The sequence below is a fragment of the Rhinatrema bivittatum genome, chromosome 17 (assembly GCF_901001135.1).
Source record: "Rhinatrema bivittatum chromosome 17, aRhiBiv1.1, whole genome shotgun sequence".
NCBI lineage: Eukaryota > Metazoa > Chordata > Amphibia > Gymnophiona > Rhinatrematidae > Rhinatrema > Rhinatrema bivittatum.
Window position 1 is genome coordinate 43,711,010 of NC_042631.1, and position 16,215 is coordinate 43,727,224.

The 16,215-nt window shown below is 46.3% G+C and overlaps 1 protein-coding gene across 1 annotated transcript in view; it reads left to right on the forward strand.

The window, feature by feature from the left end:
* The window catches only part of LOC115079494 (extracellular matrix protein A-like), a 108,513-nt gene that overhangs the window by 61,853 nt on the left and 30,445 nt on the right, over positions 1 to 16,215 (forward strand). The window contains exons 23-28 of the mRNA XM_029583119.1: positions 2 to 34; positions 2,926 to 2,955; positions 4,952 to 4,992; positions 7,660 to 7,782; positions 13,062 to 13,157; positions 14,036 to 14,164. Coding sequence (XP_029438979.1) covers positions 2 to 34; positions 2,926 to 2,955; positions 4,952 to 4,992; positions 7,660 to 7,782; positions 13,062 to 13,157; positions 14,036 to 14,164 — 452 coding nt within the window. The remainder of the gene's footprint in view (position 1; positions 35 to 2,925; positions 2,956 to 4,951; positions 4,993 to 7,659; positions 7,783 to 13,061; positions 13,158 to 14,035; positions 14,165 to 16,215) is intronic.

The window sequence follows — 16,215 nt, forward strand, 5'->3', positions numbered from 1 at the left end:
GCACCAACTGCCGTAACAGGAACTACGACATCAGGTAATTTGTGTTTATACCTCTGAAAAGATTTTCACTTGCTCTGGTTCCAAACAGCTCAGATGCTAATGCCTAGATTTATTTACCTAAAGATATTACTTCCAATTAAATTTTATGAAATATAAACTCCAAAATCTAAGGAAACACTTCAAACTAAGCATTTCACAAAAAAACAATAATTAATTTCACACTGTTATATTTATTATTACAAAAGTTTACAAACATCAAGTTGTTCTTACTAAATTAATGCTTTACACCACTTAAAATACATACAAAAGACATCTGTGTAATACCACATATCCCATCATTCACACCACTCGTACCGTACGTACTAAAATTATCATCATGACAATCCAAACCCAGGAAAACAGGATCCTCTTTGTTTCGCCTGAATCAGGCTTCCTCAGGGGATTTTCTACAATGCTCAAATTTACAATGATGTTTTCTAACCGGAGAGTTCCATGGCATGACTCTTCCCGCTCCAAAATCGCTCATATTCCTTCAACGTGTAATAGTAAGACTGTCAATCTTCATTTATCAATCAGTTAATTCTTAACACATTTCTTCAAATCTCCGGTGCTGATAATGCTTAAATGTTTTCTAGAGGATATCACCACGCAGACCATCAGCGCTCAAATCCAATTTCCATGGAATACCTCTGCTTCAAATTAACTCATTGTATCAGCCTTAAACATTTTTTTATAAACAACCCGTTAATTAGTTTTATCACGGTGTTTTATAGACCAACTATAATTCACTATGAAGCTCACAACTCCCTTCCACTAGAACCTCCTCCACGATTAATCTACATTCACAATATATTTGCTGTTTGGTCTATAGAACATGTATTACCTCCACTATTTACCCCTCTATTTAACAATATATATGAACAATATTTACCAAATTTAAAAGGAGAAACTTTCTCTTTAAAAGATTTTTTACTGCATCGGACTCCTCAAGTCTCCTAATTTGTATCCATGGAAAACTCCTTCAAAAGCGTCGCTGCTATTTAATATGTCAATAAAATTCCTTTTTAAAATATTTCAAACACTTAAACCACATATCTAGCCCATGATTTTCAACTTCCATAAACGCCATTAACTCCCTCAAATATAAACGTCCATTGTTTTCTATGAATAACCACCAGTACTGGAACTACAAATTTTCATTTATATTTCTATATTCTTTTTGTAAACCTCAATTATCTCTTCACTGTTAAGTATGCAATGCTGAATTATAGAGCAGTGTTTCCCAACCTTTTGAAGTGCAAGGCACACCTTATGGCACAGCAACCTCCACGGAGCAGGCTGTGCGGACATGGAGAGGACTCATATGGCCAAGAGAAGAGCTAGGGAAGCACTAAAAGCTCCATCAGACTCTCTTCCAAATTGTAAAGCAAGAGAGGAGATGGCCCGGAGACTCCCATGAACTCATTAGCATTAACTAACTCCTTCGATATACAAGTGCTGGATAATTGAGAATTCAGTGGTGGGCGGGCAGCTGGCTCAGTTTGTTACCTTAACTGCCACATATGGCTGCCAGAGCTCTACTATTACTCTTCCCAGCAGTGCTCAGTGCATGCTCTCTCCACCTCCCTCAGCCTGGAGATAGGAAACGGGCTAGAAGGACTCAAAGGAGGATGCACAGGAAAGGGAAGAGGAGAAGGTGTTGTGTTCAGTGCGTGTGCAGCAGAAAGTGGGGCCCAGCTATTTGTGCCCTGCATGCTGTCCATTAATGATCCCACTCTAGGGCTCATGATCCAGCTAGGAAGAAGAGGCTTGCATGATAATGTACGGTCTCAGAAAGGAACTCCTATACATTTATACCTCACTGCTGGTGTCTCTTGTTGCTGTGAGGTGCTAAGGGGCGGATTTTCAGCGCCCTGCTCGCATAAATCCGCCCAAAACCGGGCGGATTTACGCGAGCAGGGCCCTGCGCGCCGGTGAGCCTATTTTACATAGGCTCACCGGCGCGCGCACAACCCCGGGACTCGCGTAAGTCCCGGGGTTTTCGGAGGGGGCGTTTCGGGGGGCGAGTCGGGGGGCGGGGCCGGATCGCGCGCCGTTTCGGGGGCGTGCCGGCAGCGTTTTGGGGGCGGGTACGGGGGCGTGGCTACGCCCCGGGGCGGTCCGGGGGCGTGGCCTCGCCCTCCGTACCCGCCCCCAGGTCGCGGCCCGGCGCGCAGGGGTCCCGCTCGCGCGCGGGGATTTACGCCTCCCTCCGGGAGGCGTAAATCCCCGCGCGCTCCCGCCCAGTCCGCCGCTGCTGCTCCTCCCAGCGCCATGTTGGTCCTGCTGTGCGCAACGTGCACCGCTGCTGCCCCTCCCAGCACCAAGTTGGTCCCGCTGTGCCCGACGTGCGCTCCCGCCCGCGCATGCGCAGGACAGCAGCTTCATTTCCCAAGGTAGATAGCATGTGTTGCATGTTTGTCCAACAGATGTCACTGTTTTCCCCACACACATGTAAAGGGGAAGGGAGGGGAAGGTGAGGGGAGGGCAAAGGAAAGTTCCCTTCTAGGCCGCTCCGATTTCGGAGCGGCCTAGGAGGGAACGGGGGTAGGCAGCGCGGCTCGGCGCGCACAGGCTATACGAAATCGATAGCCTTGCGCGCGCCGATCCAGGATTTTAGCCGATACGCGCGACTATGCGCGTATCTACTAAAATCCAGCGTACTTTTGTTTGCGCCTGGAGCGCAAACAAAAGTAGGCTGTTCGCGCTCGTTTGAAAATCTACCCCTAAGAGCAGAGCCCAGGTGCTGGCCTGGATCTGAGCATCAGGCAGTGGTGACATCTCTGTGGCACAGCTGATCAGGTCTGAAGGCCATGGAGCACCAGTTGGGAAAAGTAAAGATAGAATTGACTAAAATTTTAATTCTATGATATCTGCTTTCAATAGGTTCAACCACTCCAGGAGCTACCACAACAGGTAATTTCATCTCTTGATCAGATGTTGTTAATCTCCATTAGTTGTGTAAGCAAAGAGTTTGTTCATTTTATTTGGTTTTTTTCCCCTTCTTTTCTGTTTTGATTCATTCTGTTCATATTTTGAGTGTGGGTTTTTTTTTTAATTTATTTGAAACTAGCTGTGCCCGGCCACGCGTTGCAGTGGCAGAGTCAGGTTCTTTCCCCCCCCCCCCCCTCTTCCCCTTGCTCATTTACCTCAGTCACTCATCCTCCTCCCCCTTGGTCACTCACCCCCCCCCCCCCTTTCCTCCCCTGTCCCCACTCCAGCTCTCTCCCCTCACATTCACCCCTCCCCCTTCGGTCACTAATCCCCACCTTCACTCCCCTGTCCCCACTCCAACTCTCACCCCTCACACTCACCTCTCCCCTCTGTGTCTCTCCACTGACACTCACTGCCCCCTTCATTCACCCTCCCCTCACTGTCACCTCTCCCCGCCTACTCCCTACCCTTTTGTCAGTGACACCGCACCCTCTCTCAATCTCCTTCCCTGATTCTGATCCCCTCCGGCTCGCAATGCCCCCCCAGCTGCCCCCCCCCCCCCGTCCCTCTCCCTCTTGTGCGGTTCTGCGTGGCCCGCTCCCGAAGGCGTGAGGTCAGCGAGGATCCCTCCCTGTCGTGCACGTGAGCCGTACCAGATCACCGCCGCAGCTCCTCCCAGGTGTTGAATTTCGGCCGGCCGACACCACCACACCCGATATTGCCGCCGGTCCGCCGCTGCTGCTCCTCCCAGCGCCATGTTGGTCCTGCTGTGCGCAACGTGCACCGCTGCTGCCCCTCCCAGCACCAAGTTGGTCCCGCTGTGCCCGACGTGCGCTCCCGCCCGCGCATGCGCAGGACAGCAGCTTCATTTCCCAAGGTAGATAGCATGTGTTGCATGTTTGTCCAACAGATGTCACTGTTTTCCCCACACACATGTAAAAACATGTTTTTATCTGTAACCGTGTGACATCTATTTAATCTAGATAGAGAAGAACCTTGCCGAAAGTGAAAGCAAGGTTGTGTCCAAATTTGAAAGCAATTGGAGTAAATAACCAATTCACATTTACCTGTTCTAGACTTCTCATGATTTTAAAGACCTCTATCATATCCCCCCTCAGCCGACTCATCTCCAAGCTGAACCTCTTTAGTTTTTCCTCATAGGGGAACAGTTTCATCCCCTTTATCATTTTGGTCGCCCTTCTCTGTACCTTCTCCATCACAACTATATCTTTATTGAGATGCGGCAGATGGTTGACGCTGACAGCAGGTTTGGCCAATCTGTGCTTTGGAATCTGTTTGAGGTGCAGAACCCAACTCTCTCCCACCTAGGGCCCGATGTTTGGGTTCAGGCTGTCTCCCCCTCTGTTTCCAACAGCACCATTGTTGTTGTGCCCGTTGGCATCTGGTTGGGTATCTCTTGGTCCCCTTTTATGTTAGAGAGTAGCCTGTAGCTAGGGATTCACCCATGTGTGAGGACTCCCATCCTGCTTGTCCTCAGAGAAAGCAGAGTTTTTTACCTGTAACAGGTGTTCTCTGAGGACAGCAAGATGTTAGTCCTCACGAAATCCACCCACCACCCTGTGGAGTTGGATTTCTCCTAATTTTTCATTTAGATGTAATTCTGTGTTACAAGATTGGAGTGGTTAGAGTATGCTAGCATGCTCAGTGTGCCAAGGCAAAGTTCTAGAAACTTTGACATAAGTTTTCCGTGTCTGGGCTCCATCTGATGATGTCACTCATGTGTGAGGACTAACATCCTGATGTTCTTGGAGAACACATGTTACAGGTAAGCAACTCTGCTTTACTCAGGAAAATGTCGTGTTATAAAATTGCTCGCCTGATATGGGTAAACAAGTATAGCCTGTGAGCAGAGGCATTCCTGGGGATGGGCTGAGGGAGGGGTTATATGTGCCAGTTTTCAAATAACTCATGGTAACTACCTTTGAAATTTCACACTCTGATATTTTCCCTCCCTCAGGACCAACAGGTGTATGTGTGGTTGATGAAGTATCATATCAGGTAAGAAAATATCTGTGTAGCTGATGAACAATGCTTTCTCTTGGCATGTCCTTATTATGTGGCCGATGTATTAAACACACACTTTGTTTGGAGATTACCAGCTCGCATAGTAAATCTGCCTTTTGTGCCAGATTTATTAAGATTATTGTATGCAGTGTATGGAGTTTTCCTTATAAAAGTCCATCCAGCAGGGGGACAGCAGGTACTTAGTACCTGCATCCATTCACAACGATGGAAAGTACTTTACTTCTCTCCTACAACCTAACCCTGCCTCTTTTTTGATGCAGGTTGTGAACAACACAGGTACTTTTTTCCATACTGGAGAGGGGGCTAGGGAAGGTGAATTTTCAGCAGGGGTTTTAACATGGGCAAACAGCTGTTTTCCAAACATAAAAGCTTTGAGAAATAGCCCCTTAACAAAAGAGGAAGAGCTTCTTATGGAATGTAACCCTTACCTGAGGTGTTTAATCCCAAGGGCACACAATCACATTTATAACCTCTGGGGCTGCTCTGACTAGCTGACTCCTTCCTAGCTTGTCTCTTGATCCATGGGGGAGGGGGATTCTTTCTATGGGGGGAGACTCTCATCTATGGCTCAGACAGTGAGAAAGAACTTTTATGTGTCCCTTGTGTGTTTTGTAGCTTTGGCAACCCCTGGAGGGAGATGCTGCAAAAGAACAGCCAGGACCAGGAACTGGGTGTTTAAATAATAATTTACTGATTAGTTTAAGGCAAAATAAAGTCCATAATTCAGAAGTGTGAGATTACGTCTGACTGATGGTACAGGAATGTCCATTTTTATAGACATCTGGGTAGAGCCCATGGTGATTTTAAATGCGCATACTCTCCCAGCGGCTCTAAGGGATTCCCATGGCGGGGGGGGGGGAGGGGGGGTCCCAACTGCCTTGCAAAAATCCTATCTTTAGACGTCTTCTTCCCCTTAGACACCCAGCCTGTCCTAATTCCTTGATGTCCAGAGATCCAGATGGGGTCTCCTCCTCTTGCTCTTTCGTCCTTTGACTCAGTGCTTCATTTTCCTTAGCTGGAATTTCCCTTGTGGAAAAATCAGAGGATCAGGCTATTTCTCAGCACTGCTATCCCAGTGGAGAAGGGGGATCCAAAAAACCTCCCCACTTAACTCAGTCCAAATCATACTTTCAGAGGTTAAAATGGATATCTTCACTGCCCTCACTGTCTCTCACAGCAGGATCCATCACTGGTGCCTGCCTACCTAGGGTTCAGAGTGGGCTCACAGGTATTTGGTCCCCTGAAGAGAACCCCTTCACCCCAAAGGAGTATCAAGCGAAAACTCTCTCTCTCTGTAAAACAGGAGAAGGACCCTCAGGCAGGGAGTGCACTGGGAGGTGTCACTTCTAAAAGAAACTCCTTTGGGTGAGACTGGAGGCCTCACCAGAGTGTGAAAAAAATACATCTTGGTTCTCTGACTTCTCTCTAACTGAATCCCACAGTGTCTTAAAATGGCCGGACTAAATAGCACTGAGTCAACCAATCAGAACCTCCAGGTGGGAGGGGTTGAAGGTATGGATGGCTCCCTCTCTAAGTGTATTCTAAGGACAGGGATAGTAGCATCTGGTGGTCAGACTGGGAAGATCTGCGACAGGAACTTTGGGAATGTCTTGCAAATGACGTTAAATAGCTCTAGTGGAAGGATGTCTTTACGAACAGGAAAGTTATACAGCTAAGAATTCTTGTTTTAGAAAAGTTCTCCCGATTTTTTTAAGTTTGTCTGAAGATGTGCATTCTCTTGGATAATAATTGTATTAACAGTTAAAAAATGTTCCCAGTTAGTGCCCTATTTTAAGTCTACTTCAGAGGAGCAGAGCTTAGAATCAAAAGTGCAAAGATGCTATGTCCCGCACTTTCCATAGAATGGCGATATTAAACATTTCTTTAGGCTTCTCTAGGATGCAGTGCTGGCAGAGTTCCTCTGAGTCGTCTTCTAATTCCATGCCAGTGGAACTTGCACAAACTCATCCCTCCTGCCAGCAAGTCGGTTCAGGCTTCTACTATATAGGAAGGAAGCCTCCAGGCTGAATAGCAGTCATTTCCACTGATGAATACTGAGGGGCAGTCAGTACCAGGGTCCAGCTCCAGGAACCCTAACAGCAAAACTGACTCAGCACCACTAATTCCTCTCATGAGAAGCGAAGGAAAAGGCTTGGCCTGCTTGTGCAAAGAACATCATGACCCCCGGGACACAGAGATGCAATACCTCCAGGTGCCAGGAATTACCGTAGTTTAGTAAATACCACAGTAACGACCAATGAGCTCTTGGAAAGACTGCCCTGGAAAGGGGTATTTCTCCTTCCACATCTAGGGCAAAACTCCTTTCTTGTTCCTTAGAGTCACATGTAGTGTTCCAACAGTACTCTGCTTCTCTAAGGGCTGTATACACTGGAGATCCTGCATAGTGGTGAATGCACTCCGATCTCCATCTGCCATGTATGTGCAGGTTCTCCACCGGTAATTTCACATGCCTTGTGCTGAACCTGGGGCAGACTAAGACCTGCCTCCTTTCCTCACCTTCCCTCTCTTTTCTTTCTCTATCCAAGATCATCCCTTCTCTGCCATGAAGCTTGCTGCACACTGCACAAAATGCAGAATCTTACTGAATGCTTTTTTTTTCCTTGTATTTATTGTTTTTAGCTGGGGTCACTGATTCAGAAAAATCCTTGTGAAGTCTGCAGTTGCACTAATGAAATGGATCCCGAAACAATGAACAATGCAGTCTCCTGCATCGTAACAGATTGCTTTCCCAACTGCTCACTAGTAAGTTGTGTTTCCCGCCCAGCAATGATATGCAGAAATACAGATACGAAGGATGGAAGAGTGCCCATGAAATATACTTATATTATGCCTCCTCAGGGCCAGCCCTGATGTTAGCCAAAGTAAGACAAAAATACGGTAAGCTAAAATCACAGGGTACAGAAAGGACCAGGTTCTGGTGCTGGCCCGTACGAATCCTGGTCAGATTATAGTTTGGGTCTGGTGGCAAGCTACCACGTATTTTGCTGCTGTCGCTGCTGTTTCTCCTGTTACCCCAGTATTATACTGAGGTTTTCCGCTCATCCTTTTGTGAGAAGCCTTTGATTTTCTCTGTCAGCTCTGAGAAATCTGCAACTCTGACATCTTTGGGCTTTGTACAGTACAGGAAGAAATGCATTTCTGTTTCTTTCTCCAGAGCTGCACTGCATAAAGTTTGAATTAGTGGGGTTTTTCTGTCTACATATTTCTATTTCTAGTTTATGGTCTCTTGTTATGAATTTGGTGAGGGTCTGTGGTGAGGTGTTCTGTTAGCATGTAGTTTCTATGTAGGGATCTGTAGCAGGTGTATTACTATAATAAAATTGGATTTTAAGCCCACCTTTCTTAATAAGGCTCAAGGCAGCTTACAACATTTTTAGAATTCAGATACAAAGTCCCTTCATAAAAGAGCTTACAGTCTTAAGTCGGTACTGGAGACAATGGTAGATAAAGTGGCTTGCTCAGGATTCAAGAAGTATAAGTGGGGGAAATGGTTTCCCTGTTTCTCACCTCGCTACATTATGAATAGGCCACTCCTTTTCCCTGCTGGGAAGAATAGTAATGCTGTTCTTGGGACCAGTGTGACATTTGCATTGCTGCCTTTTCCTAGGCAGAGTTCTTGCTGTTTGAGTTTTGGGAGTTGGTGCTGTTTTTGTTGTGATTGTCCAATCCGGAAGTGGATCCTAGGGCCGACCGTCACGGAGTGACGAACGGGAGGCAGAACTCGATGGAACCGTAGAATCTTCACCTGGAAACCCGTGACCCCTCCAGAGGAGCTGTTGAGGCCCGAGTTGCTAGGACTTAGGGGTCTTCGCCCTGGAAGCCCAAGATCCCCCCAGGAGGAGCCCGTAGGGACCCGGACCGCTGGGACTTAGGTGAAGACTGAAGGATCCAGGAAGGAAATACGAACTGGAGACTGGCAGGCAGCAAGCGGGAGAGTAGGGGTCACGGACAGGAGTCAAGGCGGGCGGCAGACAGGCAGAGTAGAAGTCACAGGCTGAAGTCAAGGCAGGCGGCAAGCAGGCAAAGTAGAAGTCACGGGCTGAAGTCAAGGCAGGCGGCAAGCAGGCAAGGTGAACCAGAGTTAGGCAAGCAGAGATCAGGAACCAGGCAGGCAGGCGAAACCAGAGTCAGGCAGGCAGAGATCAGGAACCAGGCAGGCAGGCGGAACCGGAGTCAGGCAGGCAGAGATCAGGAACCAGGCAGGCAGGCGATCCGACGGCAACTAGCACTCCGAAGAGAGACCTCGTTGCAAGGCAAGTTGGAGTTCCCAGGTCCCCGGTTTAAATACCCCGCTCAGCGTCTGACGTTGGAGGAGGCGTGTCTGCACATCCGGGTGCAGACGCCTTAAAACGCAGCCCTTCGCGCGCGTGCGTTCCCCTGCCGAGGGGAGGAGTCTCTGGCAGCGTCTCCACGAGGAGACGCCGCTGCCACGCGGCCCTGGAGGCCAGAAACCCGGCGGTTCGCGGCGCCGCGGAGCCAGGTAAGAGCCCGGTCACTAGGCTAGTGACCGGGATCACAACAGTTTTGGCATGGCAGGATTCCCATGTAGGTTCTGAGTGACTTTTTGCAGGCTTTTGTTTTATATCATAATGTGCTCGGTAATAGAGGGAGTTTATGTCACAGTTATTGAGGTGAGAAAAGAATATGAAAACTTTTGTTATGCTGAAAAATAAAGGGAAATACCTCTTAGTTCAGATCAGCCATCTATTTCAGAGACTACTTTCAGCCAATGCAGTTTGTAGTGGCCTAATGATTGGCACAGCAGGTAATCAATCAGGAGAAACCAGGGTTCAAATCCCGCTGCTGCTTCTTGTGACCTTGAGCAAGTAACCTCACCCTTCATTATCACAGCTAGAAATGTAGGGGATGATTTACCAAGCTGCACTAGGGATTTACCAACTGGTAAGCAGCCTAACAGAGATAATGCGTGGTATTTCAAATACCACACATTCATTTTTACGTCATAAAAATGGTACAAATGCAGGTAAATCAGCTCATAAATGGGAATACAGGAGTAGCCTAGTGGTTAGAGCAGCAGGCTGAAAACCAGAGAAGCCAAGATTCAAATTCCACTGATACACCTTGTGACTTTGAGCAAGTCACATCACTCTCCATTGCTTCAGGTACAAATTGAAGATTTGATTTACAAAGATTTTCTCCCAAAGACACAGAATGGAAGAAAACCCTTAGTAAAGGAGGTCCTAGACTGTGCCTTGAGCTACCAATGGAAAAAGGTGTGAGCTAAATTAAATAAAACAATAAATAGGTAGATCAGATGGAAATCAAATAATGTGGTTTGCCTCAAAATTCACAACCCATACAAGCCTTCCCATAACCTCTCACCTCAGCCTTGGTTTTAACCGCACCTTAAGGACACTATTCGGCCTTAGGCCTTCATAGTCCGCCCCTACTTAGCTTCCCGGTCTCCCGCACAAGTTATACAGACCCAATTCTCAACACTTGCTCCACCCATATTACATTGTACAGAAAGGGGTAGATTTTAAGAGGCGCGCGAACAGCCTACTTTTGCTTGCGCATCAGACTCAAGCAAAAGTACGCTGGATTTTAGTGGATATGTGCGGAGCCGCGCGTATCCACTAAAATCCTGGATCGGCGCGCGCAAGGCTATCGATTTTGTATAGCCTGCGCGCGCCGAGCCGCGCTGCCTCCCCCCGTTCCCTCCCCTCACCTTACCCTCCCTTCCCCTACCTAACCCACCCACCCGGCCCTGTCTACACCCCCCCCTTACCTTTGTCGGGGGATTTACGCCTCCCGGAGGGAGACGTAAATCCCCGCGCGCCAGCGGGCCTGCTGCGCGCCGGGCCGCGACCTGGGGGCGGGTACGGAGGGCGCGGCCACGCCCCCGGGCCGTAGCCACGCCCCGTACCCGCCCCCAAAACGCGGCCGACACGCCCCCGAAACGCCGCGTCGACCGGGCCCGCCCCCGACACGCCCCCAACACGCCCCCCTCCGAAAACCCCGGGACGTACGCGAGTCCCTAGGTCTGCACGCGCCGGTAGGCCTATGTAAAATAGGCTTACCGGCGCGCAGGGCCCTGCTCGCCTAAATCCGCCCGGTTTTGGGCGGATTTAGGCGAGCAGGGCGCTGAAAATCCGCCCCAATATGTTCTTTTTTCCAGAGTATTTCTACCCTATTTAAAGAGTTATTCCAGGTTATTTCTACCCTGTTCATTGTAAAACAAGACTTTGTCTTTGTTATTTTTTGGTTGGTTGTAATGTAAACCGAAGTGGTAATTAACTCTGTTGATTGAACTCCGGTATATAAAAAGTTATAAATAATAAATAAATAAATTTGATTGAAAGTTAGCTATACCTTAAGAAGTGTAACTAAATTTCCCTGGAAGCACTGGGTTGTTAACACATGTCTCTGTGCTCCTGCGCCTAAGCCCTGGGTAGTAATATCAATCGGAGTCTACAGAGACATTCACCCCCCCACCCCCAACCCCTGAGGCCCTCCCGCCATGTTCCAAAACCCCTCCCTTTTCTCCAATTCACTTTCACCTCCCCAGGTAGATTACAAACGTCCCTGGTGGTGTAATATGGAAGTTAGAGCTCCCCCTAAACTGTAGTGCCAACACTATATTCAAAATGCTGCTGGCTGCCCTCAAACATTCCTTTTCCCGTCATGTGACAGAACTAAAGGAGCACCTGAGCCCAACTGGCGCCATTTTGAATATCAGGTCTGCACCACAGCATAGGCGGTACACTGTCCTTCCACACTAGACTACTTGTACGTTGTCAGGTTAGAGACCAGTGCATCATACTGCATTCTGAAACATGCTTGTGTTATATAGTTATTTATTTAGAGCTTTTCTATACCCGCATTCATGATATAATCACATCATGCTGGTTTACAGGTAACAGGGGGTGAACAGTTAACAGGGATAGAGAAGCAAAGAAGTTACAATAAAACAAGGATGTTAGAACTGGGGGAAGAAGAAGACAAAGCTAGAGTAACTTAACAGAAAGAGGAGCAATTATTTACATAGTGCTGACAAGTCTCTAGATAGAAATTGCGGTGATTCAATTAGGTTCGGGAAAGGCTTGTTTAAGCAGCCAAGTCTTAAGCCTTTTAATTTTAACTTTTAAGTTTCAGACCTGAACCTTTTGATGCAAAGTTTGCAGGTATGTTTACCTGTGGATTTAGCACCCATTCTCAGAAGGATACTATGAGCACATGTTCCCTTTACCATACACACTTGTAGGGGAATTAGTGTGGCACTTTTAAATAAAAAAAATGTATCCCCCTTATGTCCAATTATGTGTTTTTACAGGATTGTTCTGGGGGTTTGTGGGGGGGGGGGGGGTCATTATGAATGGTGAGTTCATAAAAATCTCAGGAGTGGGGCAGTGTTTTATGGATCTGAATATCAATGGGGTAGGGGGAAGAGCGCGTAAGGCTGAAAGTTCACCGGGAGTGCCCAATGCCCTTGCACTGCCCTGTGCCTCCATTCCAGGAATAGCAACTTCTGTCAGATTAAATGATTCAAAACACAAACGGAGGCTTTCATTTTCTGCAACCCTGAAGCAGGCTGCCTCTTGCACCTGGTGGGTTGGATTTCAGGGATAAATGAATTGGCACATTGTGAGGCCAGGACCTGCTTTAATGAGAGCCTCGACCATTGTAGGAAAGCCCCCTCCTCCTTGATTTAAATAGTCTGATGGAAATTTCTAGCATTGCTGAGGGACTTCCTCATCTCCAGGAGCGAAGGTCTTATGGTGCATTAGCAGCAGGCTCTGTAATTAATGATAAAACTGAGAATAGGAAAATCTGCACAAACCTTACTCATACTGCAAAAGTAGAATGTTCCTTAATTTGACTCTTCCACACTCCATGTAACTCACATAAGTCTTGCTAATTAAGGAGGAACATTATTCTCACTATCAAGTCTATCATCTTCTACAAATGCATGCGAACACTGCATGGACGCAGCCCAAGGAAAGTGTAAAGATCTCTAGCCGATGGCTAAGATTCGGCCTGTGATTTTGTTTCCTCTCTAGGGATTCCAGTATTTCCCGAAGGATGGACAATGTTGTGGGGAGTGTAAGCAGACAGACTGTGTCGTACCTCTGGAGTCTGGGGCTGTCACAATCAAGGTTAATATGGCTCACTCTATAATAGGACACTCTTAGGAGAGTGATATGTAATTCCTATTATCATGCTTTCATTTTTCATCCTATGTTCTTACCAATATGTTGTTTAGACTTAAGTGTTAATTTTAATTGGTATTGGAGAGGGATTTTTTTTTTCTTGGACTGGTCACCTTCCAGCCCAGTGAAAACCTGCTAGGCCCAGAGTCCGTCCAGGAAGAAGAGCACCTAGGGCTGAAGATTCATCCCTGTCTCATCTGGAGGTATTTGCCAGGTCCAGTTTTACCACAACAATCCTCTTATCAGAAGACAGAGATCATGGCTTTCTCAGAAGCCTGGCCAAGGTGCACCCCATCAGTGGACAATAGATACCACTCCATTTAGTTCAAAATTTACAATTATTACTCTCAAGATTACCATATTTAGAAGGCCCATGTAATTAGAACATGCCCATTGTTACATACTGATCATCCCTGGTCAATGCCCCACCAAAGTGTTCTCTTTGTAGGTCCAGTCACCCTGATACGTAGCCAGGCCTAGGTGGTTTAACTCCTGTTATTAGTACGATACAAATATTGTCTTGACTGGAGAGTTGCATTTTATATTGCTCTTAGATAACATGGACCAAAAGCCTACAATGTGAAAATGATGAATAATAATTTATTGTGAACTAACAGTGCTAAGTGTAAGAAATGTGCTCCACATGGTGTGCTCCACTTAAGCATTCATCCAGAACAGAAATACATCAAATACTTAATGCTGGATACCATGACTTAAGACACAACATTTGGAGCTTAGACATATAAACTATTAATTATAAAAGTTCCCTGATGATCATCTTTCCATTGTTCTACGTAAACTCATTTTCTTAAATCTCTTTCCAGCCTGGTGAAATTTACAATGTTACAGGCGACTACTGTACTTATTATGAATGCATCTACATCAATGGTTCCTTTATCACAGAGGAAGTACATACATCCTGCTTCTACCTCGACTCTTCCATGTGTGCCCTAGTGAGTATTATTTAGCTTGATACTTAAGCAGAACAAATGTCCTTTGCTATTACCAGGGAGAGTAATTTTCAACAGTCCATGAAAGTCAGCGAGTATGCCTGTAAATTGGTGCATATAAAGTTACAGGAGGTGCGCAGTTTCTAAAATAGCATGCACCTGTGCCCCGAAAGTACGTGCATATGTTTCAGTGCACACATATGTTCGTAATGCAGGGAAACATATTTTCCTTGTTTCTTAAAAATATGTATGGGGAGGCTGATATTTAGTGCTTCTTAGCTGGATAAAAAGGGACTTCTCCGGGGAAATGGCAGCTGCTGAGTACCTAGCTTCGTTCAGCAGCTGCCACTTATCTGGATAAGTATTTATCCAGCTAAGTACATGGCTGGATATCTTGGGAGAGGGTACTTGGAGGATCAGGATATCTCGTTACCTGAACTGGATTCGGAACGATATTCAGACTTATCTGGTTAAATTAACCAACTAGGTTAGGCCTGTTCAATATTCAGACTTATTGCGTTAACAGATTAGGATAGAACTGCTCGATATTCAGAAATTTCTCGTTAAGTTAACCTAACCGGTTAGATCTGCTCGATATTCAGACTTATCTGGTTAAGTTAACCAAATTGATGAAACCTGCTTAATATTCAACCTTATCTGGTTAAGTTAATCGAATAGGTTAGACCTGCTGATTTGCATCTGGTCTCCCAATAAATAGGGAGATCAGATGAAATCAAATAATGTAGTTTGCTCAAAATTCACCACCCGTATTATTTGATTGAAAGTTAGCTATACCTTAAGAAGTGTAACTAACTTTCCCTGAAGTACTGGGATGGTAACACAAGTCTCTGTGCTCCTGAGCTTAGGCCATAAAGGAGCTGATTTAACCCTGGAGCTCTTCTCCTCCCCTTCCGCTCTGGGTAGTAAAATCAATGGAAGTCTATAAGAGACCTTCACCTACCCCCCAACCCCTGAGGCCTCACCGTGTTCCAAAACCCCTCCCTGTTCTCCAAAAACTCAACTCCTTGGCCCTTCTATTCAATTTGGCCTCCCCAGGTGGGTTACAAATATCCCTGTTGGTGTAATATGGAAGGTCTGAGCTCCCCATATACTCTAGTGCTAACACCATATTCAAAGTGGTGCCAGCTGCCCTCAAACACTGCTTTTCCCCATCATGTGACAGGACCAAAGGAGCACCTGAGCCCAACTGGCTCCATTTTGAATATCAGGTCTGCACCATAGCATAGGCCGTACACTGTCCTTCTACACTAGATGTCTTGTAAGTTGTCAGGTTCAGGACCAGTGCATCATACTCACACAGGAATTGTCTCTCAGTACTGATTTCTTGTTAACAGTGGTCACAAAATAGCATTGCCTGACTTATGTACTGCAGTTAAAACTTAAACAGGTGGTTTGAGTTCACAGTAGTTTCTCTTCATAGACAAAACACAGACACAGCAAGAAACAAGACTTCTACTTACAGAAGTGGCTCACAGTATCACATAATGATACATTCATCAGACACTATGATGCGATTTTCTGAACCATGCTTGTATTATATATAAAAATAAGTTAAATTTTTAAGTATGGGGGAATTTTCAAACCTTAACCTTTTGATGCAAAGTTTGCAGGTATGTTTACCTGTGGGTTTAGCACCCATTCTCAGAAGGATACCATGAGCACATGTTCCCTGTTACCATACACACTTGTAGGGGAATTAGTGTGGCACTTTTAAATAAAAAAATGTATCCCCCTAATGTCCAATTATGTGTTTTTATAGAATTGTTCTGGGGGTTTGTGAGGGGGGAGTGTCATATGAATGTTGAGTTCATCAAAATCTCAGGGGGTTGAGGGGGGCAGTGGTTTATGGATCTGAATATCAATGGGGTAGGGGGAAGAGCGCGTAAGGCTGAAAGTTCACCGGGAGTGCCCATTGCCCTTGCACCGTCCCGTGCCTCCACTCCAGGAATAGCAACTTCTAACTTCAGTCAGATTAAATGATTCAAAACACAAACAGAAGCTTTCATTTTCTGCAACTCTGAAGCAGGCTGCCT